Source organism: Schistocerca piceifrons, chromosome 7, assembly GCF_021461385.2.
Source record: "Schistocerca piceifrons isolate TAMUIC-IGC-003096 chromosome 7, iqSchPice1.1, whole genome shotgun sequence".
NCBI lineage: Eukaryota > Metazoa > Arthropoda > Insecta > Orthoptera > Acrididae > Schistocerca > Schistocerca piceifrons.
The window spans coordinates 336,372,024-336,398,653 of NC_060144.1; the positions used below are offsets into that span (position 1 = coordinate 336,372,024).

At 44.1% G+C, this 26,630-nt stretch overlaps 1 protein-coding gene across 1 annotated transcript in view; it reads right to left on the minus strand.

Moving 5' to 3' along the window:
* The window catches only part of LOC124805686 (nose resistant to fluoxetine protein 6-like), a 462,198-nt gene that overhangs the window by 170,138 nt on the left and 265,430 nt on the right, over window positions 1–26,630 (minus strand). Inside the window, exons 4-5 of the mRNA XM_047266255.1 lie at window positions 19,254–19,477; window positions 7,313–7,404 (exon numbers count right to left, since the gene is read on the minus strand). Coding sequence (XP_047122211.1) covers window positions 7,313–7,404; window positions 19,254–19,477 — 316 coding nt within the window. The remainder of the gene's footprint in view (window positions 1–7,312; window positions 7,405–19,253; window positions 19,478–26,630) is intronic.

A 26,630-nucleotide genomic window follows, 5' to 3' on the forward strand; every position in this document is an offset into this window, starting at 1 on the left:
TCACCCTCGACCATCGCCTCTCCTGGACTCCCCACCTCCGGACAATCCAAGCCAAGGCACACTCCCGACTCAGTCTCCTCAAGCTCCTCTCCGGCCGTACGTGGGGTCTGGACCCCTCCACCATTCTCCACACCTATAAATCCCTCATCCGCCCTATCCTTTGTTATGCCCATCCAGCTTGGATCTCCGCCCCCCCCCCTACTTTTTACAAATCCCTCCAAATCCTTGAACGCCATGCGCTCCGCCTCGCCTATCGCATCCGTCTCCCCTCCCCTACGCAGATCCTGTACGATGTCATCCCCTTCCCCCATCTCCTCCTTTTCCTTGAAAGGATATGGATCCTGTACACCTCCCGTAAACTCGATCCTCCTCACCCACTCGTCTCCCCGATCCTCTCCCAACCCCGCCCGCTGCCGTGCCTGTATTCCCACGTCCCACCCGGTCTCCATCTCTCCACCCTCCTTACCCTCACCCAAGGTGGCTTCCGCCAGCTCCCCCTCCCTGATGATGTCCTCCTCCCCTCCATCTACCCCTCCTATCAACTTTGACCCCCCCCCCACTTCCGGTGTCCTTTCCTTTAGGCGCCCTCCCTCCCTTCTCTTCCCTTCCCTTCTCTTTCCTTTTCCCCCGTCCCCTCCCTCCACCCCTCTTCCCCCAGGCTTCCCCTCCCCCTTCCTCCGTCCCCCCTATCTCCCCTGTCCGTGGCATCTCTGCTCTCCCCTCTAGCTCTCCCACTCTCCTTCCTCCTCCTCCTCTCTTGGCAGGTCCCCGGACTTGCACACACATAGTGAACATTCGCGCGCCCGTCCTTCGTGTTCTGTGCGCCGTGTCAACAAGTGTTCGTGTTTTTATCGTCCAGCGTGAACGGCTTCATGTATATTGTTTTTTGTCTCTACTTTTTTTGCCTGCCATTTTCATTGTATTGTCTATGTCGCCTCTTTGTCATATGATTGTACCACTTAAGGCTGAAGAGCGGCGTACTATGCTGCTGACAGCCCGCCTGTATGAGGTGCTAAAATTACAATAAAGAAAAAAAAAAAAGAGAGAGAGAATCAGCTGCGCCAGCATGTTGACGTTACCTGAAAAGGCGCTTTTAGTGAAGCTGTATTATCAGAATGGGGAATGTGCTAGTTCAGCGTTACGATCCTATCCCCATAGGAAGGCGATTCGAATGGGTAAAGGTCCGTTGACAAATGCAGCTGTGGCGAGAATGATTTCGAAGTTCGAAGCCACGGGTTGTTTACACGTTTACACGATTAGTGGCCGACCGAGCACAAGGCGTAATGCTGCTGAGACATTTCAGGAAGAAATGGAGACTGTAGCGGGTTCGTCTATGTACGGGGCAGTCAGCGCTCGTGCAGTCGCACGTCGCACCGGCATTCCATACACTACTGTTTGGTTGGCACTGAGGCGTGTCCTCCGATGCAATCCGTACAAAATCCATCGGCATCGTGAACTGCTACCTGGCGATTTAGTGAAGCGGAGGGCATTTGCGGTGTGGGCGTTTCAAAAGATGGCGGAAGATGACGATTGGTTGAGTAACGTGTTGCGGACCGACGAAGCTCATTTCACGCTCCGACGGTCTGTCAACGTCCACAACTGCAGAATATGGGCTACCTAAAATCCTAGAACTGTCGTGGAAACTCCATTGCACGACGAGAAAGTCACGGTATGGGTTGGATTTACCACATCTACCGTTATTGGGCCTTTTTTCTTCGAGGAAATGTGTGATTCTGGTTTTGTAACTGCTACCGTGACGGGTGAGAGGTACGCCGATATGTTACAGAATCGCATCATCCCCAGCCTGGCTGATAAACACCTTCTGGAACGTACGATGTTTATGCAGGATGGCGCACCACCCCATATTGCTAGACACGTGGAAGATCTCTTGGGCGCCTCGTTTGGTGATGATCGTGTGCTCAGCCGCCACTTTCGTCATGCTTGGCCTCCCAGGTCCCCAGACCTCAGTTCGTGCGATTATTGGCTTTGGGGTTACCTGAAGTCGCAAGTGTATCGTGATCGACCCACATCTCTAGGGATGCTGAAAGACAACATCCGACGCCAATGCCTCACCATAACTCCGGACATGCTTTACAGTGCTGTTCACAACATTATTCCTCGACTAAAGTTATTGTTGAGGAATGATGGTGGGCATATTGAGCATTTCCTGTAAAGAACATCATCTTTGCTTTGTCTTGCTTTGTTATGCCAATTATTGCTATTCTCTTTAGATGAAGCGCCATCTGTCGGACATTTTTTGAACTTTTGTATTGTTTTGGTTCCAATAAAACCCCATGTCATTCCAAGCATGTGCGTCAATTTGTACCTCTCTATCTACATTATTCCGTGATTTATTCAATTTTCAAATTTATACTGACTTTTTGATCACCGGGTACTTACAGGGTGACACTTATTAAAAAACATGAAAAAAACATAAAGTAGTTGCAAATTAAAGCGTGAACACACTTCTTTCAACATGTTAAAGTCACTACAGATATTCAGATTTAGGTTATGACATATTCGATATGCCTACCACCCTTGGCGATGATGTGACGCAGGCGAATAGCGAAATTCTGCATGATCCGCTGAAGTGTCTGAACATCAGTGCTGCCGATGACCTCCTGAATGGCTGGTTTTGGGGTTAATGCTGTACACCTTGTCTTTAATATAGCCCTACAAAAAGAAGTCGCATGCGTTCAAATCCGGAGAATATGGCGGCCAATCGAGGCCCATGTCAGTGGCCTCTGAGTACCCCAGTGCCAGAATGCGGTCCCCAAAGTGCTCCTTCAGGACATCAAACACTCTCCTGCTTCTATGGGATCGAGTTCCGTTTTGCATGAACCATATCTTGTCGAAATCATGGTCACTTTGGATAATGGGGATAAAATCATCTTCCAAAACCTTCACGTACCGTTTGGTAGTCACCGTGCCATCAAGTAATATCGTACCGATTATTCCGTGTCTGGACATTGCGCACCACACAGTCACCCGTTGAAGGTGAAGAGACGTCTCGGTCGCAAAACGCGGATTCTCAGTCCCTCAGATGCGCCAATTTCGCTTATTGACGAAACCATCCAAATGAAAGTGGGCTTCGTTGCTAAACCAAACCATATTCACATACTAATTCCCATCATGGCCCGCAGCCAACCGTGCAGTTTGAACGCCCTAACGCAAACCGTTCAGAAGCTATGATAATTTTATTTCAAGTAGTTCAATAATCGTCACTCTGTATTTGCGTGCCGACAGATTTTCTGCAAAATAACATCCACACAATCCTAAAAATCGCAAAGGCCAAACAAGTGCGAGAACCAGCCTAAGAGCTCAATAAGTAATGCAACACATTTTTCTCGGCCAATTTCTGTTGAAAAAATGACGTATTTGTTGAGGGAAATCGTGGAATATTTCCACTTCAACCCCTACAGTTTCATGAAGTTCCGATATGTGGCGGCGCTATACGTAACATTCAGAATGGCGTCAGTAGCGAAGCTGCTTTTCAAGCAGAGTACTGTCATTGAGTTTCTTTTTGGCAGAAAACCATAGGACTGAAGATGTTCATGGGCGCCTGCAGAACGTCTACGAACATCAAGCAGTGAACAAAAGCACGGTGAGTCGTTGGGTGAGAAGTCTGTCATTATCGTAATCAGATCGCGCAGACTTCTCTTGTTTCCCGCGTGCCGGCCGGCCTCACGCACCTGCCACTCCTGCAGTGCTGGAACGCGTGGACGCTCTCACTCGAGATGAGAGACGAATCACAATCAACTGGACGTCTCTATTTGTAGTGCTGGAACACTCGTCCACCAGTAGGGCTATTCAAATGTGTGCACCCGCTACGTTCCTCGCTGCCTCGCAGAAGACCATAACAACTAACAAAGGACGACGTGTGTGGAATTGCTTCCGCGTTACGAGGCCGATCGTCACAGTTTTTTGTCACAGGCGATGAAACATGGGTTCATCACTTCGAACCGGAGATAAAACGGCAATTCGTGGAGCGGCGCCACACAATCTCTTCTACATCTACATCTACATCTACATCCATACTCCGCAAGCCACCTGACGGTGTGTGGCGAGGGTGCCTTGCGTACCTCTATCGGTTCTCCCTTCTATTGCAGTCTCGTATTGTTCGTGGAAAGAAAGATTGTCGGTATGACTGTGTGTGGGCTCTAATCTCTCTGATTTTATCCTCATGGTCTCTTCGCGAGATGTACGTAGGAGGGAGCAATATACTTCTTGACTCCTCCGTGAAGGTATGTTCTCGAAACTTCAGCAAAAGCCGGTACGAGCTACTGAGCGTCTCTCTTGCAGAGTCTTCCACTGGAGTTTATCTATCATCTCCGTAACGCTTTCGCGATTACTAAATGCTCCAGTAACGAAGCGCGCTGCTCTCCGTTGGATCTTCTCTATCTCATCTATCAACCCTATCTGGTACGCATCCCACACTGGTGAGCAATATTCAAGCAGTGGCCGAACAAGTGTACTGTAACCTACTTTCTTTGTTTTCGGATTACATTTCCTTAGGATTCTTCAATGAATCTCAGTCTGGCATCTGCTTTACCGACGATCAACTTTATATGATCATTCCATTTTAAATCACTCCTAATGCGTACTCCCAGACAATTTATGGAATTAAGTGCTTCCAGTTGCTGACCTGCTATATTGTAGCTAAATGATAAAGGATGTTTCTTTCTGTGTATTCGCAGCACATTACACTCGGCTACATTGAGATTCAATTGCCATTCCCTGCACCATGCGTCAATTCGTTGCAGATCCTCCTGCATTTCAATACATTTTTCCATTGTTACAATCTCTCGATCACTCCTAATGCCTACTCCCAGATAATTTATGGAATTAACTGCTTCCAGTTGCTGACCTGCTATATTGTAGCTAAATGATAAAGGATGTTTCTTTCTGTGTATTCGCAGCACATTACACTCGGCTACATTGAGATTCAATTGCCATTCCCTGCACCATGCGTCAATTCGTTGCAGATCCTCCTGCATTTCAATACAATTTTCCATTGTTACAACCTCTCGATATACCACAGCATCATCCACAAAAAGCCTCAGTGAACTTCCGATGTTATCCACAAGGTCATTTATGTATATTGTGAATAGCATTGGTCCTACGACACTCCCCTGCGGCACACCTGAAATCACTCTTATTTCGGAAGACTTCTCTCCATTGAGAATGACGTGCTGCGTTCTGTTATCTAGGAACTCTTCAATCCAATCTTCTTCTCCGAAGAAAAAATTCAAAGCTGCAACGTCAGTCGGTATAGTTATGGCGACGGTTTTCTAGGACTCTGAAAAGGTCATTTTGTTTTATGTCCCCTCTCTTGGTGCACCGATCAACTCTGAAGTGTTATTAGCCTGCCCTCAGGAAGTAACGACTTCAGCGTAATCGTCCCCACAAAAATTCAAACGAACTTCTCCTTCTTCGTGATTACGGAAGATCTCACATAAGTCTGTCCACACGTGATAAATTCACACAACTTGATTGGACTTCTCTTCCTCATCCACTCTACTGTCCAGGTCTCGTTCCTTCCTGCTTCCATCTGTTTGGCCCAATGAAAGATTCATCCCGCGGGAAGCAGTACATGGATGACAGTGAGGTTATTGATTCAGCGAGATGTGGGCTCCGACATCGAACAATAGCGCTGTATCATGCGGACATACAGGGCGTTCCAGTAAGGTGGTGTAAGACCGTGGCAGTGAACGGAGATTACGTAAAAAATAGGGTTTTGTAGCCAAGAGAATGGCAAATAATATGATGTATTGGTATCCTGAAAAAAGCCAACCTACTTTCAGAAAAAATGTGTTGCATTACTAACTGAACACCCCTCGTACAATTGTCATGAAACCAATAAGAATAATCTAAGCTCATAAGAATAATATACAAAAGAACGTAAAAGAAAATTGAGGACCTGCTAGATGACGGTAAACTTGCCATTAGGGTAGGAAGATGATCGGAGAAGTTGTTATAACATTGTGCTTACTCATGAAGAGAACGATAATGGAAGCAAGCCTAAATATAAATCAAGACTCCTTGATAGAGTTTGTCGACCTGGAAAAAGCGTTGGACAATCAAAAATGGTGCAAGACGTTCGAAATGCTGAGAAAAATAGGAGTAAGCTATAGGGGTAAACGGGTAATATACGATATCTACAAGGACCAAGAGGGGACAATAAGAGTGGACGACCAAAAACGAAGTATACGGATGAAAAAGGCAAGGATGTAGTCTTTCGCCCCTACTATTCAATCTGTACATTGAAGAAGCAATAACACAAATAAAAGGTTCAGAAGTGGAATTAAAATTCAAGGTGAAAGGATATTAACGATACGATTCGCTGGCGACATTGATGATATCCTGAGTGAAAATGAAGAAGAATTTCAGGATCTCCTAAATGGAACGAACAGACTTAAGAGCACAGAATATGGATTGAAAGTAAATTGAAGAAAGACGAAAGTAATGACAAGAACCACAAATGAGAACACCGAGAAACTTAACATCAGGATTGACGGTCACGAAATAGATAAAGTTAAGAAATTCTACTACCTAGGCAGGAAAATAACCCATGACGGTCGGAGCAAGTACGAAGTCAAAAGCAGACTAGCACTGGCAAAACGGCCATTCCTGGCCAAGAGAATTCTACTGGTATCAAACATATGCCTTAATTTGAGAAAGAAATTTCTGACAATGTACGTTTAGAACACAGCGTTGTGTGGTAGTGAAACATAGTGTGTGGGAAAACCGGAACAGTGAATCGAAGCATTTGAGATGTGGTGCTACAGACGAATGTTGAAAATTAGGTAGACTGATAAGTTAATGCATGAGGAGGTTCTGCGCAGATTCGAAGAGGATAGGAATATGTGGAAAACACTGACAATGAGAATGGACAGGGTGATAGGACATTTGCTAAGATATCAGGGAATGAAGGGTGTGGAGCTGTAGAGGGCGAAAACTGTAGCGGAAAACAGAGACTGGAATACATCCAGCAAATAATTGAGGACGTAGGTTGCAAGTATTACTCTGAGATGAAGAGATTAGCACAGGAGAGGAATTCGTAGCGCGCTGCAACAAACCAGTCTGAAGACTGATGACTTAAAACAAATGAAGAGAAGAGTTAAGAAAAATCCAGATACTTTCATATGACTTATCGACCGAGAAAAAACGTTCGACACTGCAAAATGGTCCAGGATATACGAAATTCTATGACAAATAGATGTAGGCTGTAGGAGAAGACGGATAAAATACAGTATGTACAAGAAACAAGAGGGAACAATAAAAACGGAAAACTAAGAACGAAATACAGTACCTTTAGATTTGGCAGTGCTGTTCTTCAGACGGAGCATTCCCTCTGTCGTCGTGGCCACCACCAGTAGAGCCAGCAGGAAGACTGCGACGCCCCTGTAAGGGAAGACACAATTTCTGTTTACTTTTTGGGAAATTTGATGGAAATCTTCCACGACAAAAAATAAATAAATAAATAAAATAAAAAAATAAAAACGTACTGGCGTTCTGCATTGACGAACTAATGAAGATAAGAATGCATAAAGACAATTAGAATTACATCGATTACTTACAAATGAATGAACACTACGGATACTCAACACAGTTCGAGAAATGAAAATAATGCATTAATTTTAAAGAGATGAAATGTTTAACAACAATATCTCTCGAAGTGATAGAAAGTTACAGACAGGATTTGAAGATTATTTGAATATTCTGAACCTCAAAATGGCGACACGTCGAAACTTATTTGCTCGAACCTGAATCCTGCATTTAAGAGAATGCTTATAAAAGTTGGATGCCAATCTGAAGCCACGCGGGGTAGCCGCGCGGTCGGGGACGCCTTGCCGCGGTTGGCACGGCTCACGCCGTCGGAGGTTCGAGTCCTCCCTCGGGCATGGGTGTGTGTTGTCGTTAGCGTAAGTTAGTTTAAGTTAGATTAAGTAGCCTAGGGGCCAATGACCTCAGCAGTTTGGTCCCATAGGAACTTACCACAAATTTCCAAATTTTCCCTAATCTGATTTTAACTAGCCGTCTTGCAAATATACAGATTATTTCTTGATAAAATCTTAACTCTACGTTTAATATGCCTTTAAACTGAGTCCTTTTACGTCTGACCTGTAATTGTGCGCAATGGATATTCTGTGCACCTGTCCTGCAGGTCGTGGACTCTCGCAGCAGTGAACTCACCTCACACGCTGCAATAAAATTGTATTCGTATTCGGTGCTTGCGGAATGTGTAGCATTATCTCTTGCAGATGTGTGTAATTACAAGCTTCGTGCATCATGGAAGGAAAAATATGGAAAATTATCGGTTTGGGTTCAGTAATTGCTAAATTATCTTGTGTAAATGACTGAAATGCAAGCGAAGTTGTGAAAATCAATGGGGCACAAATCAATGTATATTAATGTAAATATACATGCCCAATAACTGAAGGCACACAATGTGTGACCACGTGTTGCTGAGGTACAAGTCACTCAAAGGTACAATCTTTAGCGACTTAGCGTTCGTATCACAAGAAAATGTAGCATTTACATACTCGTCCTCATATTAAACAAGAATCCACCTCCGCAGCTGCGATCGCTAACGGACGCCTCTGCGGTAACGCTCGTCTCGGAGGTAAACCGGTTCGAATCCAGATGGTGGAAAATTTTCACTGCCATTATTTCGCTGGTTAGATAAGGAGAGCCGGTGCGGTAAAGTTCTTGATCAGTAGTCTTTGCCCCAATATCACGGATTAAATCCATGCCCCTCTGCAGTATCTCGTGAAGCGAGCACATCTGACATTATAGTGGTGATCCATCCGTCGGATGTGGACATCAAGCTCGGCGGTCTTGTTGGCGCTATTCGAGAGGAACGGCACCTGAATTCACATTCATCCTTCCGTTCATCCATAACAGCACAAACCCAGCACTACACTGTACAACCATGCAGCACATTCATTAACAGGAATTAGAATTGTAATCTTTAATAGAAACAATTTGGAAGACAGAAACCATACCTGCAGGTAGGAGAACCGCAATTATGTTGTTGTTGTGGTCTTCAGTCCTGAGACTGGTTTGATGCAGCTCTCCATGCTACTCTATCCTGTGCAAGCTTCTTCATCTCCCAGTACCTACTGCAACCTACATCCTTCTGAATCTGCTTAGTGTATTCATCTCTTGGTCTCCCTCTACGATTTTTACCCTCCATGCTGCTCTCCAATGCTAAATTGGTGATCCCTTGATGCCTCAGAACATGTCCTACCAACCGATCCCTTCTTCTGGTCAAGTTGTGCCACAAACTTCTCTTCTCCCCAATCCTATTCAATACCTCCTCATTAGTTACGTGATCTACCCACCTTATCTTCAGCATTCTTCTGTAGCACCACATTTCGAAAGCTTCTATTCTCTTCTTGTCCAAACTAGTTATCGTCCATGTTTCACTTCCATACATGGCTACACTCCACACAAATCTTTCAGAAACGACTTCCTGACACTTAAATCTATACTCGATGTTAACAAATTTCTCTTCTTCAGAAACGATTTCCTTGCCATTGCCAGTCTACATTTTATATCCTCTCTACTTCGACCATCATCAGTTATTTTACTCCCTAAATAGCAAAACTCCTTTACTACTTTAAGTGTCTCATTTCCTAATCTAATTCCTTCAGCATCACCCGATTTAATTTGACTACATTCCATTACCCTCGTTTTGCTTTTGTTGATGTTCATCTTATATCCTCCTTTCAAGACACTGTCCATTCCATTCAACTGCTGTTCCAAGTCCTTTGCTGTCTCTGACAGAATTACAATGTCATCGGCGAACCTCAAAGTTTTTACTTCTTCTCCATGAATTTTAATACCTACTCCGAATTTTTCTTTTGTTTCCTTTACTGCTTGCTCAATATACAGATTGAATAACATCGGGGAGAGGCTACAACCCTGTCTCACTCCTTTCCCAACTACTGCTTCCCTTTCATGCCCCTCGAGTCTTATAACTGCCATCTGATTTCTGTACAAATTGTAAATAGCCTTTCGCTCCCTGTATTTTATACCTGCCACCTTCAGAATTTGAAAGAGAGTATTCCAGTTAACATTGTCAAAAGCTTTCTCTAAGTCTACAAATGCTAAAAACGTAGGTTTGCCTTTTCATAATCTTTCTTCTAAGATAAGTCGTAAGGTTAGTATTGCCTCACGTGTTCCAACATTTCTATGGAATCCAAACTGATCTTCCCCGAGGTCCATTTCTACCAGTTTTTCCATTCGTCTGTAAAGAATTCGCGTTAGTATTTTGCAGCTGTGACTTATTAAACTGATAGTTCGGTAATTTTCACATCTGTCAACACCTGCTTTCTTTGGGATTGGAATTATTATATTCTTCTTGAAATCTGAGGGTATTTCACCTGTCTCATACATCTTGCTCACCAGATGGTACAGTTTTGTCATGACTGGCTCTCCCAAGGCCGTCAGTAGTTCTAATGGAATGTTGTCTACACCCGGGGCCTTGTTTCGACTCAGGTCTTTCAGTGCTCTGTCAAACTCTTCACGCAGTATCTTATCTCCTGTTTCGTCTTCATCTACATCCTCTTCCATTTCCATAATATTGTCCTCAAGTACATCACCCTTGTATAAACCCCCTATATACTCCTTCCACCTTTCTGCCTTCCCTTCTTTGCTTAGAACTGGGTTGCCATCTGAGCTCTTGATATTCATACAAGTGGTTCTCTTCTCTCCAAAGGTCTCTTTAATTTTCCTGTAGGCAGTATCTATCTTACCCCTAGTGAGGCAAGCCTCTACATCCTTACATTTGTCCTCTAGCCATCCCTGCTTAGCCATTTTGCACTACCTGTCGATCTCATTTTTGAGACCTTTGTATTCCTTTTTGCCTGTTTCATTTACTGCATTTTTATATTTTCTCCTTTCATCAATTAAATTCAATATTTCTTCTGTTACCCAAGGATTTCTACTAGCCCTCGTCTTTTTACCTACTTGATCCTCTGCTGCCTTCACTACTGCATCCCTCAGAGCTACCCATTCTTCTTCTTCTGTATTTCTTTCCCCCATTCCTGTCAATTGTTCCCTTATGCTCTCCCTGAAACTCTCTACAACCTCTGGTTCTTTCAGTTTATCCAGGTCCCATCTCCTTAGATTCCCACCTTTTTGCAGTTTCTTCAGTTTCAATCTGCAGTTCATAACCAATAGATTGTGGTCAGAATCCACATCTGCCCCTGGAAATGTCTTACAATTTAAAACCTGGTTCCTAAATCTCTGTCTTACCATTATATAATCTATCTGATACCTACTAGTATCTCCAGGATTCTTCCAGGTATACAACCTTCTTTTATGATTCTTGAACCAAGTGTTAGCTATGATTAAGTTATGCTCTGTGCAAAATTCTACAAGGCGGCTTCCTCTTTCATTTCTTCCCCCCAATCCATATTCACCTACTATGTTTCCTTCTCTCCCTTTTCCTACTGACGAATTCCAGTCACCCATGACTATTAAATTTTCGTCTCCCTTCACTACCTGAATAATTTCTTTTATCTCGTCATACATTTCATCTATTTCTTCATCATCTGCAGAGCTAGTTGGCATATAAACTTGTACTACTGTAGTAGGCATGGGCTTTGTGTCTATCTTGGCCACAATAATGCGTTCACTATGCTGTTTGTAGTAGCTAACCCGCACTCCTATTTTTTTTTCATTATTAAACCTACTCCTGCATTACCCCTATTTGATTTTGTATTTATAACCCTGTAATCACCTGACCAGAAGTCTTGTTCCTCCTGCCACCGAACTTCACTAATTCCCACTATATCTAACTTTAACCTATCCATTTCCCTTTTTAAATTTTCTAACCTACCTGCCCGATTAAGGGATCTGACATTCCACGCTCCGATCCGTAGAACGCCAGTTTTCTTTCTCCTGATAACGACGTCCTCTTGAGTAGTCCCCGCCCGGAGATCCGAATGGGGGACTATTTTACCTCCGGAATATTTTACCCAAGAGGACGCCATCATCATTTAATCATACAGTAAAGCTGCATGTCCTCGGGAAAAATTACGGCTATAGTTTCCCCTTGCTTTCAGCCGTTCGCAGTACCAGCACAGCAAGGCCGTTTTGGTTAATGTTACAAGGCCAGATCAGTCAATCATCCAGACTGTTGCCCCTGCAACTACTGAAAAGGCTGCTGCCCCTCTTCAGGAACCACATGTTTGTCTGGCCTCTCAACAGATACCCCTCCGTTGTGGTTGCACCTACGGTACGGCCATCTGTATCGCTGAGGCACGCAAGCCTCCCCACCAACGGCAAGGTCCATGGTTCATGGGGGGGACCGCAATTATATGCCACATATTTAAGAAGAATGATCCCCCAATGTGCGATAACTACAGAGGAATTACTTTACTGGACGTCGCTTCTAAGCCCCATATTTTTTTCTCAGAACATATTTATTGTTAAGTCAGAATTTGGTGACAATATACATCAACATGTCTTCTGTCCATGTCCTTTTTGTACGTAGATTCCATTACGTTCTATGGCCGTACCCGAACGTTGTGGAAGAGGATGTATTGCCTGCTGGTAAAAGCTCTTGTCCTGTAGGCGTCGCCATCTTTTCACTGCATGGCTCACAATCGCGTCATCTTCAAAGCGTGTTCCCCGTAGAGAATCTTTAAGCGGCCCAAAGAGATGGAAGTCCGAGGGTGCCAGGTCTGGACTGTAGGATGGATGAGGCAGTGATGTCCAACCCAATTTGGAGATGTGTTCCCGGCTTCTCAGACTTGTGTGTGGCATGACAAACATTCAGCAACCACTTCTAACACAGAGAGGAATAAAATGTTTGGTATGGACATGGGTCGCGCAACATTTCATTTCCATGCGAGAGCTCATTCTCTTCATTATCACATTAATCATAGGAAACACGAAGGAACAGTACGTACCAGCATTACATGAAACGTTTTCTTAGCTGAAATGTTCAAAATACCCTGCTGGTTAGATTTGGTTAGAATGTAGAGTAAGCTGTAATTCTTAGGCTCTCCGCCAGTGTTTGTAGTTCCGCTTGAACGAAGGTAATGTTGACATATAATTCACTTAATTGCCTATGTTGACACGCGACTATTGCTCTATTAGCACCAGTCAAGTATCATCATCTGTTCATCACGAAATTTGTTTCCGGTGCAGTGCAGTGGGTTAGCAGGCGGAAGTGGCCGTGCCGCCTAACGTTTGTGTTGGGAGAGAGGTCGAGAACGACAGTGCTCGGCAGGAGAACGTTTGAAATAGTTGAGCGTCGCCTACTGCTCGCGACGGGCGGACTGGGGGTGGGGGTGGGGGGGAAGGACCTAGAAGGAGGAGGAAACCTTAACTGGGGGAGGGAGAAGAACTTCTTGCAGCTGACAACAACCCTAGCGTCAGCCTAAGGCAATAGCTTCAGCAAGTAATGTTCACCACATGACTGCCTCGTGAGTGGTACCTGAGAACATGATGTATCCGTACCTTGTACAGCGTGTGCAGGCACTATCAGCAGCTGATTTTCCTGCACAGGAACACTCTTGCGGTCGGTTCACTCAATAATATGTCAACCCTCACTGTAGTGCAGACGTGCTGTTCACGGTTGAGGATTTGTTTCAAGGTAGATTATTAATGCGTAGAGGAGTTTTAGAAACTGAGCTCTTGCATGAATACAAAGCGTTTCCGGACCCATGTCGTATAACATATTTTCTACCTCTACATATTGAGGAATGTTTCCAGAAAGTTTGACGACACCATTTTGTTACACCCTGTAGATTTCAAAATCCCTGACGTGGATGAGAAAGCTGTGTCCACTCACCAAAAGCTATTGTGTTCTTATCAGACCATCCCAGGCTAAGTGGAGGTATTCGAAAGACCGCCTATCTGTCTTCATGCGGACCCGTGTGTGGCGCACCGCTAAGCCTCGACTAGTGTCCTCTGCGAGAGGCTTTCTGGCAGATCTAGGATAAGAGAGGATATTCTCTTGCATTCCGCGTAGCAGGGATGCACTATTTTAACATATTTTAACCTATTTTAACCTTAGTTATGCATCCTTTGTGGATTCACATTTTAATATGCACATGAAGATGGGACGTATCTCCTCAACCTAGGTATGCTTTTCTTTTTAGAAGTAAATATTTTTTACAACTGTGGAGGATTTTATCACTCACAATGAATAACACTTGTGAATGTCCCATCAAAGCAAACTTGGGATAAACGAAGGAGACCTTGCCACAAGCCCATTCGAACTCTGGAGCTCATTGTCTGGCATCACCTGCAGGAAAGGCCAGAAGTCACGATTACAGAATTTTTAATGTTATTGTATTGAAACAAGTAGCAACGTGAAAGGAAAACTGGAACACGAAACGACTCCGAGGCTCTAGTAGAAATTTTGTTTAACAGAAATAGGGCATGGAAGAATGGAATAACAAAGAAACTAATATTCTTACATACTTCTTACATATTACAAACACTTTCTGTACGCTGACCATTATTCTCGGGGCACGAATCACGTCACGTATTCATAGCATGATCACTTAATTCATTGATGCTGCCTTGTCGAAATGAGCGGTAACCTTCTTTCTTCATCCATCGACGCACGGATATTTTGGGAATGTTTATCTGCGCCGACCGCTTCCTTGTCGATATTGCTGGTGAACGAAACAATGCTGCATTCAAGCGTTCAGTACTTCATTGTCTCAGTTATATGTATTGGGTCTTTCGCTGCGTGATGCATCTGTCACACACCCATTTTCAAAGGTCTTTGCTTCCAGTTTCCGAAGATTTGGAGGTTTTTTCTAGAAGCGATTGAAAAGTTTTCCCTAATTTCATCCTATGTATCACCCGTCCAATTGCTTTTTATGTACCGTACGCTAAGAGGAAGACGTTCTTCAGTTGTGAATCTGCTTGCATTTGCCATTATAAGACAAATGTTTAGATCTGTATTACCTTGGTAGTGAAAGAGAACACGATCACATACCGTAGCATTCGCCAGAACCCCAAGCAAACCAACACGATCATATGCCTTATTTTCATGGAATTGTTGTAATCTGAGTGATCTTTATCAGAAGACAGACGCAGTACGGGCTGAGAACATTGTTTTCAACCTAGAATACATTTCCAAATCCCTGTAACTATATGTTAAGTTACTTGAATACTTTCCGATCGTGACTTTTGGCCATCCTGCAGAAATGATTGAAACATTTTCTCCATGAAAGTTTTTTTAAAATAAATGCAGTCTAAGATCGCATGTAAGTTGTTAAAATCTAAAATTTATTAATCAGGTTGGCGGTTTCGATTGTGGTAGATGATCTTCAGACCATTAAAACTCCACGATACCAGCTGGAGAGAGTGTAGCGAGGAGCAGTCCATTATGTAGCGTCCATAAACACTGAAATGAAATGATCGTATGGCATTGTTGGCCGGGAGGCCCTATGCGGGGAAGTTCGGCTGCCGTATTGCAAGTCCTTTCGAGTTGATGCCACTTCGGCGACTTGCGAGTCAATTATGATGAAGAACACACAACACCCAGTTATCTCGAGGCAGAGAAAATCCCTGACCCCGCCGGGAATCGAACCCGGGACCCCGTGAGCGGGAACCGAGAACGCCACCGCAAGACCACGAGTTGCGGACGTCCATAAACCCTGTTCCAGCGGTACATAGCGGGGGTGCTTCTCGCCACGCTCTTTCCAGCTGTCATTAAGGACTTATAATGACCTAAAGATGATCGTACCACGATCGAAAGTGGTCACCTGATTAATAAATTTTAAATGCGATCTTATTTAAAAAAACTTTTAAGTTTGAGCGCTGTTTTCCTATGAACAAAAAATGGCTCTGAGCACTATGCGACTTAACTTCTGAGGTCATCAGTCGCCTAGAACTTAGAACTAATTAAACCTAACTAACACACATCCATGCCCGAGGCAGGATTCGAACCTGCGACCGTAGCGGTCGCTCGGCTCCAGACTGTAGCGCCTAGAACCTATGAACATTGTTCACAAAGAGTTTCTCTTATGATTTGACACTTGGGACATGTCTAGGGACATACAACAGGGAGGCGAGGACACAACAGCACTGAAAACGCGTTTTGCGAAAAAATAGCGCTTAGAGCGTTTGACACTTCCACTCTTTATGTGTATAATATTTTACCCTAAATGTCGGGATACCGCATGTTCTTTATGGGATATCTTCTTGACTGCCATGAGGCGGTACCCAAGACAAACCGAATTAATTTTGTGGTCGGCAGAGCTTTTGTAGTACCCCGTCTTGTCGCTAGGACCGCATAGAGCGAACATTCCATAGTCAGTAAGTCCAGAGCCGTCGTTGAAGGAGGTCAGGACTAGTTTCGGCAGAGTTTACAGTGACGACTGTTTTATGTGATTGTCGTTGCTGCAATGGCTGATTTTCGTCGACAGAGTGCGGCGATGAAATTCTGATTTTTGCTCGGAAAAGCGGAACACAAGCTTCTGAAATGACGGTGCTGGGCGAGAAACTCACGTGTTTGAGTGGTTTCTCCATTTCAAAAATGGAGAAATGTCAAGTGATGACGAACCTCGTTCTGATCGTCCTTCCACGACCCAAACACATGAAAATGTTGAAAAAATGCCTGCAGTGTTCAACGAAGATCGACGACGGACCACTGAAGAAATTGTAGACCTATCGGGAGTGACTTGGAGCTCAGTGCAGCGAATTGTGACAGAAGATTTGGGAATGAAAAGGATGGCTGTCAAATTCATGCCACTACTGCTGACTGCTGAACAAAAACAAGGTCGCGTGGAAGCGTGCTGTGGTTTGAAAGAAGAGTCCTGCAATGATCCAAACCTTTTTTCAAAAAGTATCACAGGTGAAAAACTTAGTGCTACGCTTATGATCCAGAATCAAAGTAACAAACAAGCCACTGGAAGACTTAATCTTCGGCTCGTCCCAAGAAAGTCCGTCCGGCGAAATCAAACAAAACAACAATGCTGATTTGTTTTTTCGATGTGAGAGGAATCGTCCATTCAGGGTTTGTTCCTCAGAGTGAGACAGTTAAGCAGACTTTCTACTTGAAAGTTTTGAACAGTTTATGCAACGGTGTGCGGTGGAAGTGGCCTCATTTGTGGCAGTCAGTAGACTGGTTTTTCCATCGTGACAATGCCCCTGCTCACAAATGGTATGATGCCTGTTCCTCACCTCCACACACTCATCCGACCTTGTCCTGTGCGACTTTGTTTGTTTCTTAGAATGAAGCACAGCGCTGTATGGTAGTGAAACATGAACCGTGGGAAAACCTGAAAAGAAAAGAATCGAAGCATTTGAGATGTGGTGCTACAGAAGAATGTTGGAAAATAGATGGACTGATAAGATTAGGAATGAGGAGGTTCTGCGCAGAATCAGAGAGGAAAGGCATATGTGGAAAACACTGGCTCGGAGAAGGGACAGGATGATAGGACATCTGTTAAGACACGAGGGAATAACTTCCATGATACTAGAGGCAGCTGTAGAGGGTAAAAATTATAGAGGGAAACAATGATTAGGATACATCCAGGAAATACACTATCGGCCATTAAAATTGCTACACCAAGAAGAAATGCAGATGATAAACGGGTATTCATTGGACAAACATATTATACTAGAACTGACATGTGATTACATTTTCACGCATTTCGGTGCATAGATCCCGAGAAATCAGCACCCAGAACAACCACCTCTGGCCGTAATAACGGCCTTGATACGTCTGGGCATTGAGTCAGAGCTTGGATGGCGTGTACAGGTACAGCTGACCATGCAGCTTCAACACGATACCACAGTTCATCAAGAGTAGTGACTGGTATGTTGTGACGAGCCAGTTGCTCGGCCACCATTGACCAGACGTTTTCAATTGGTGAGAGATCTAGAGAATGTGCTGGCCAGGGCAGCAGTCGAACATTTTCTTTATCCAAAAAGGCCCATACAGGACCTGCAAAATGCGATCGTGCATTATTCTGCTGAAATGTAGGGTTTCGCAGGGATCGAATGAAGGGTAGCGCCACGGGTCGTAACATATCTGCAATGTAACGTACACTGTTCAAAGTGCCGTCAATGCGAACAAGAGGTGACCGAGACGTGTAACCAATGGCACCCCATACCATCAAGCCGGGTGATACGCCAGTATGGCGATGACGAATACACGCTTCCAAGATGCGTTCACAGCGATGTCGCCAAACACGGATGCGATCATCATGATGCTGTAAACAGAACCTGGATTCATCCGAAAAAATGACGTTTTGCCATTCGTGCACCCAGGTTCGTCGTTGAGTACACCATCGCAGGCGCTCCTGTCTGTGACGCAGCGTCAAGGGTAACCGCAGCCATGGTCTCCGAGCTGATAGTCCATGCTGCTGCAAACGTCATCGAACTATTCGTGCAGATTGTTGTTGTCTTGCAAACGTCCCCATCTGTTGACTCAGGGATCGAGACGCGGCTGCACGATCCGTTACAGCCGTGCGGATAAGATGCCTGTCATCTCGATTGCTAGTGATACGAGGCCGTTGGGATCCAGCACGGCGTTCCGTATTACCCTCCTGAACCCACCGATTGCATGTTCTGCTAACAGTCATTGGATCTCGACCAACGCGATGCAGCAATGTCGCGATACGATAAACCGCAATCGCGATAGGCTACAATCCGACCTTTATCAAAGTCGGAAACGTGATGGTACGCATTTCTCCTCCTTACACGAGGCATCAAGACAACGTTTCACCACGCAACGCCGGTCAACTGCTGTTTGTGTATGAGAAATCGGTTGGAAACTTTCCTCATGTCAGCACGTTGTAGGTGTCGCCATCGGCGCCAACCTTGTGTGAATGCTCTGAAAAGCTAATCATTTGCATATCACAGCATCTTCTTCCCGTCGGTTAAATTTCGCGTCTGTAGCAAGTCATCTTCGTGGTGTAGCAATTGTAATGGCCAGTAATGTAATTGGGTAATTGGGGACAGGGGGGGGGAGGGTTGCACCAAACCAGTCAGAAGACTGGTGACTCAAAAAAACGAATGAAAAGACATACGAAAGGAAAGCGTTTTGCTGATGTGAAGGAAAAATCGACAGAGGCGCTGCCAACCATCACAAAAGATGAATTTAAACAATGTTTTGAAAAATAGAATAAAAAATTAGACAAGTGTGTTAGTGCAAGTGGAAAGTACGTTGAAGCGGATTGAGGATTGTTCTTAAAATGTCAAGAAAAAACGAGTTCGGTTTCTTTGTGGTATCCCCTGCTGAGAAGCACTCGGCCGACACTCACCCGACGGCGACGTCCGCGGTGTCCCACTGGAAGGCGTCGACGTCGGCCGTCTGGCAGGCGCCCTCCGCGGCCTCCACGGAGGCGGTGACGCCCTCGGCGCTGGCCGCATCCGACAGCGCGCTCTGCACGCCCTCCGCCACCCGCTGCGCCGCCACCCCCGCAGGCACGCACAGGCCGCGCTCCAGCAGGTCCCGCCGGAAGCGCGTCCGCAGCGCCGCCGCCTCCTGCGACACGCCCAAGCCACAACCTCACTGGCACCCCGACCACTCAAAAGCGTCCACACATTGGATATGAAAAAGTACGTGGAAGAGGAGCTGGTGACGTCCCTACTACGCGAAGCGTGAATTGAGGAATGTGGCATGTCAGATTCTTGCCTCCCGGAGACGCCGTACTGTATGCAGCTTGGCTCACGAGAAATGTGGGCCCCACAGCGAAGTTATGACGTCTCACTAGTTGCCTTGCACGACACACATAGCGATTGCTCGGCTACGTCTGGGATCACACGGGAAATTAGGGTAACCTACAGTTTTCAAGACTTTGAGCTAACGTGGTGTCATTTTGACGTCATCGCTGTTATATCAGGCCGCCGGAACCGCTATCCGACTTTCGTTAACGTTCAATGTTGGGTGCTTGGGAAACACCAATTGGATTCTGCAGTTTCGCATCGTAGCTCGCGTGTTATTAAAGTATCCCGTTGCAAGGAAATGGCACTTGCAAGATTTATAAAAACAAGTCATTCTTGTTACGATTTGCTATACTTAAACGTCACACCATGATGTATCGGCTATTAAAACCTTCGTGATGTGTAAGTTACAATACAAAGGGTAGCATTCCGCTAGTTTATCATGATATAGTGGTAAAGTGCATCGAGTTGGGAAATGTAGGATAGCACTGAAGGTGGTTCGCATCCTGCCACATCCTACTTTTTCTTTTTTTCTCTTTCGATTTTCTAAAAGGTTATGGGACTTCTTCATTAAGGTAATAGAAGTATGTTCCTACTCTAATATTTGATGATGTGTATAGAGTGCTCTCTCTCTCTCTCTCTCTCTCTCCCTTTCCCTCTCTCTCTCTCTCAGGTGTCACCTGTCATTGTCAATAATTTACAAATTAAACGTGAAACACGCAAATGCCAATAAATATTCAAAACACGTTGAACATCTGTTAAAACGTATTACCACTCAAAATAAATAGCATAGAGAAGACCGACACACTTGCAAAAGAATTAAAAGGCAACATAGTCTAAGCCATCTACACTCTGGGATCAAAAGTATCAGGACACCTGCCTGAAAGTGACTTACAATTTCGTAGCGTCCTCCATCGGTAATGCTGGAATTCAGTATGGTGTTTGACTACCCTTAGCCTTAATGACAGCTTCCACTCTCGCAGGCATACGTTCAATCAGGTGCTGGAAGGTTTCTTGGGGAATGGCAGCCCATTCTATACGGAGTGCTGCACTGAAGAGAGGTGTCGATGTCGGTCGGTGAAACGTGGCACGAAGTCGGCGTTCCAAAGCACCCCAAAGATGTTCTGTAGGATTCAAGTCAGGACTCTGAGCAGGCCAGTTCGTTACAGGGAAGTTATTGTAAAGTAACCACTCAGCCACAGGCCGTGCATTATAAACAAGTGCTCCATCGTGCTGAAAGATGCAATCGCCATCCCCGAATCGCTCTTCAACAGTGGGAAGCAAGAAGGTGCTTGAAACAATGTAGACCTGTGCTGTGATAATGCTACGCAAAACAACGAGGGGTGCAGGCCCCCTCCATGAAAAACACGACCACACCATAACGTCACCGCCTCCGAATTGTACTGTTGGCACTACACACGCTGGCAGATGACGTTCACCGAGCATTCGTCATACCCACATCCTGCCCTCGGATCGCCACATTGTGTACCGTGATCCGTCACTCCACACGTTTTTCCACTGTTCAATCGTCCAATGTTTACGCTCCTTACACCAAGAGAGGCGTCGTTTGGCAATTACGGGCGTGGTTCAAAAATGGTTCAAATGGCTCTGAGCACTATGGGACTTAACATCTATGGTCATCAGTCCCCTAGAACTTAGAACTACTTAAACCTAACTAACTGAAGGACATCACACAACACCCAGTCATCACGAGGCAGAGAAAAATTACGGGCGTGATGTGTGGCTTATGAGCAGCCGCTCGACCAGGAAATCCAAGTTTTTTTCACATCCCGCCTAACTGTCATAGTACTTGCAATGGATCCTGATAGAGTTTGTAATTCCTGTGTGATGGTCTGGATAGATGTCTGCCTATTACACATTAATGACCCTCTTCTACTGTCGGCGATCTCTGTCAGTCAACAGACGACGTCGGCCTGTACGCTTTTGTACGGTACTTGACCCATCATCCTTCCACTTCACTATCACATCGGAAACAGTGGACCTAGGGATGTTTAGGAATGTGGAAATCTAACATACAGACGTATGACACAAGTGACGCCCAATCACTTGACCACATTCGAAGTCCGTGAGTTCTGCGGAGCGCCCCCTTCTGCTCTCTCACAATGTCTAATGACTATAGAGGTCTCTGATATGCAGTTCCTGGAAGCAGGTGGCAGCACAATGCACCTAACACGAAAAACGTCTGTTTTTTGGGGTGTACGGATACTGTTGATAAAGTATAAAAGAAATTTTAAGAGCCAGTTCTCTTAGGACACTTCCTTGGCAAACCAAAATGTCTTCAATTGAAGTACATCTTTAACTAGCAATATGACGTTTTTCATATTTTGTTACAACAAATTTTACCAATATCAACGCCTTCTCGAGAGCCCCTCGCTGTTTTGAAAGAGCATTTATTCATTGGACGTAAGACAAATATGCTGCTGCTGGAATGGCTGCCAATCCTTTCTAATTACACACCAACTCCTGAAACTAGTTCTCAAAGTTAAAAAAAAAAAAGAAAGAAAAAAAGCTTACTTTGTTGAGACACTTTAATGAACACTTCAATTTCTTAAGCCCAGTCCACATCAATGCACAACTTTACATACTGACGAACGACGTAACTTCCGGAGTTTAACGTACCTTACAGTAAAGGAAAAGCGTAACCTCCAGTTCCCTCTATTTGAGGTGGGTGTTATTGTTTTTATTCGCCTGGCGGGTTGTGAATAGACAGCTGTTTTCATCTTCGATACAGCATGTGGCGTCAAAATAATGTCACGTTTGCAGAAATTCTTGTGAACAGTAGGTTACCCAGGAAATCAGAACGTCAATAAAAAGGTACCCATCAAAGTCCTGACCTTTGTCATCTGTTATCGAGAGCAGGACTGTATTAGGACGGGCAGCTACTTAATGTTAAACTGGTTTGGAACCGTAACTCGGTCCCCGCCTGAGACGGTCTCTGGTGCTTGCAAGACCGGTAACGTCACGTGCTGTGATGCACACCAGAACCAGAGGGCCCGCATGTCTGGTTGGCCCCAGTATACAGTTGAACTCTATATTTGGTGGCCTTCTCATTATAGAGTGGGTGGTGTGAATACAAACTATTTCAAACCATCAGCACATCGATCTTACGAAAACGGGTAATTTTAGGTACGAATTATTATAATAAAATGACAGAAAACTGATAGTGTCGTGCACTACACAGAAAACGGTAGCAGGTTTGCGTCTAGCTACTTCCAATTTTTCTTCACGTTTTGTCTTCTAAAAGATACTGCATCGTTCTTATTAATTTAATAAAAGTTTATCTTCAATAGTCGATGATATTTATTATACATAATATGTCTGCTGCAGTCTTGTTATGTAGACCAACAAGTGGAATGTTCTCCAGTCGCCAGAAATCTTGAAGTGACTGCCAGTCAACGTCACTAAGTAAACATAAGCTACACTCATGATGGTACTCACTAATACCCCGTACCGGCACTTCTGACGAAAAAACAATCAGAATCGCAGATTTTGAGATGTGGTACAATAGACCGTCATTTTTTACCAATACAAATATTGGACTCACACTTTTAAAATACTCAGAAAAGCGTCAAAATATTGTTTTAAGAAGTCTAAATTTCAAAAACACTCCCCCTCCCACCCGGGAAGGTCACAGTACTGGAACCTCTTCTTTTTATACATCAAGCATTTTATAAACCCATCTCTTAGTTTTATGGGCTGCTACATGTTTGTGTCTTGCCGATAAATACATTTTTTTTTTCGAAAAAATCTCGTCTTCCATTCGAATGAAACTATAAAACGAATCGCCGTCTTGAAACATATGGGAAATCGTTACTTCAGAGGCTACGGTAGTCAATACGACACCAAGAATGTCGGTATTATGCATGAGCAAACTGGCATTAGAAACTGTTCTTTTCACTATATTCGATTTAAGATCGAAAATTAGAAAATGACATGGAGATTCAATTGAGTTAACGAATAACTTATACTAGTACTTGTATCGGATCATTGCACATTATATAGTGTTCTTCTATCAGCAATTCGCAGTTCAAGCCGTTGACCAGAATGTTCTTCGAGACTGTCTCCGCTCTTCTTCGACAATCGCTAACAGAATTCACGAACTTGTTTTACGCGCGTTTACATTTATAAAGAAACTGTCTGGTTTGCTCGCCAAATGCAACCGAGAACTACCCCTGATGTCGTAAATCACGATGTGGAGCACGTTCCGTGAAATGTAGCGGGTCGTTTCAGAGTGTGGAGCAACTCGGCGGACGCCACGACCTGCGTGCTTCTCGATGAGAAACAAGTCACAAGTGAGGACCCCTTAATGATCCGCCTATATCGGCCGTTCATATGCCTATTTTATATTCTCTGTTAAACAATACAGTTAGGAAGATGTGAAGAGAAAGTAATGCTGAACCACAGGATTTAGTTTTTAAAACTGTTGTTTCAAGGTCACTTACAACTCGAAAACCGCGGCCTCTGGAGAAAACGATGCCCTGTGCAAAAACAACCTTCTTTAAATTTCGTACAGAAAAGGCGCTATTCATTTTTTTTCCTCCAGGACTAATACGAGGGTGTGCTGAAAAGTAATGCCTCCGAATTTTTGATGTGAAAACTCTTACAATTTCTTAAATAAAACAAACTTGGTTAACCTTCTACATCTTTATTCTTCACGTCTACATACTTATTTCTCAACATAGTCACCGTGGTGACGAACACAGTTTTCCTAACGAGAGACCGCTTTGATAACGTCACTGCCGAATGACTTTTCTGACAGAGCCACAAGCTCTCCTCTATTCGCACCGCTTCATCACTACCAAAGTGAAGTCCTTCAAGGTGTTGGATTGGATTTGATTGGATTGGATTGTTTGGGGGAAGAGACCAACCAGCGAGGTCATCGGTCTCATCGGATTAGGGAAGAACAGGGAAGGAAGTCGGCCGTGCCCTTTCAAAGGAACCATCCCGGCATTTGCCTGGAGCGATTTAGGGAAATCACGGAAAATCTAAATCAGGATGGCCGGACGCGGGATTGAACCGTCGTCCTCCAGAATGCGAGTCCAGTGTGCTTCAAGGTGTTCTTTAAGTTTTTGAAACAGATGAAAAGTGTATGGGGCCAAGTAGGGGCTGTATGGGGGATGATCGATGACAGTGAACCCAAGGCGTCGGAATGTCGCCGATGACGCAGCCCTTATGTGTGGTCTGGTATAATCATGCTGAAGGTGAGCTCCATCTGTGGACAGCCTCTTCGAATTGGAAATTCGATTACAGCATGCTGTTTCTCAAGCACCGACACAACTACATTACACACTGCCATATTACATGCTACAATTCGTTGCTGTCTAGCGGCAGAGGGCTGAAAATACTTGGAGATGAAAAATAAAGATGTACGTAGAATCTTAATAACGTTGTTTTATTTATAAAGCTTTAAAAGCTTTCACATAAATTCGGAGGCGTTACTTTTCAGCACGCTGTCGTAGTTTACGCGATACAGGAATTTTAAAAATTGCAGATTATTAAAAACTTGTAACTCCCCCAACCACCTGTTCTTTCAAGAATAGAACTTCCACGTATAACACAACTTCAGACGTCTGATTCCTTTACAAATGAGTTAATAAATAATTGGTGTTAAGCATGTAAAACCTTTATCGTTGAAGACACAAAACCCTATTTATGTTTGCTTTTGTTAGTTTTGGATTATTCACCCACAGACTAATGAAAAAATATCTCAATTTTTATAACATCATATCTCCTGAGCAATGTGTCGTATAATGATATATTTTCGCAGGTACATTCATTGGTATATGAGGACATTGTTTGCAAAATGAGTTGCGAATGGAGATGACAGTAAAGAAGTAATAAATTAATACGTCATGCCTCATTCTGAAGTTTTACTACATGAACAGCAAATATGTTGTAAGCGGTAAAGCTTTTTCATTTCGCTATTTTGTGGATGATAACAGCAAGAAAAAGTTTCGAAAGGGTTTGAAATTGTGTGTCAAGTTTGTTGGAGCTCATGAAGTGTTCTCTTTCTCACTCACTGAGTGAATATACAGAGGGTACACAAAAAGAAATCGGAATTATTTTTAAAAGCTGTATATTTTCAAACTGTTTACAAAAGAACCTTATCCCCTTCAACAAACCCTCCATTACAACTAATACCTTTGTCCCAACTGTGCTTCCACATTTCGAAACATTTTTTACAGTCATCCTTAGAAATAGCTGGTAGCTCCCCCCTCATTTTTAAATTGGCTTCTTCGATGTTGTTAAATTAGCGTCCTTTCATGTTCCTTTTCATACGTGGACGGAAGTAGGTCAGGTGAGTAAAGTGCGTGCGGCAGCGGAACCATTCTATTTTCAGCCAAAAACTATTTAACAGAGATGGCTGTGTTTGCAGGTGCGTTATCTTTATGAAAGAATCAGTCGCCTGTTTGCCACAAACAGGGTCTGTTTTGACGAACACAGTTTTTAGCTAATCTCTGACAGTTCGTCAATTGTCTGTCGACGGTCTGCGAGCACAAGATCTCGAATTTTTTCAGTATTTTCGTCGATTCGAGTAGCTGACTGACGTGCAGAACGAGGTCTCACATCAATCGACATGTCGCCATTTTTAAATTGAGCAAACCACTCGTACACTTGAGTTTTTCCCATAGCTTCATTTTGGTAAGCTATTTTCAACAGTAAAACAGTTTCAGCAGCATTTTTACCTAGCAGAAAATAAAATTTCACAGCTACGCGTTGCTCACTTAAACGTGGCGTCTTAAAAAACGAAACTAAAGCAAAACAACCCTAGAAAAACCGTTCACTGCGGACGAACGGAACAAGCCTGGTCGACAACAAGGGCGGTACTACATGAACTCTGCCCGTGACTATATTATTCCGTTTTTTTCCGCCTCATAGTCTGAGTAATTTACGCGCCATGAGTTACACTACCTTAAGACTTTCTAACTTTAGTACTTGACGTACTGTGTCAA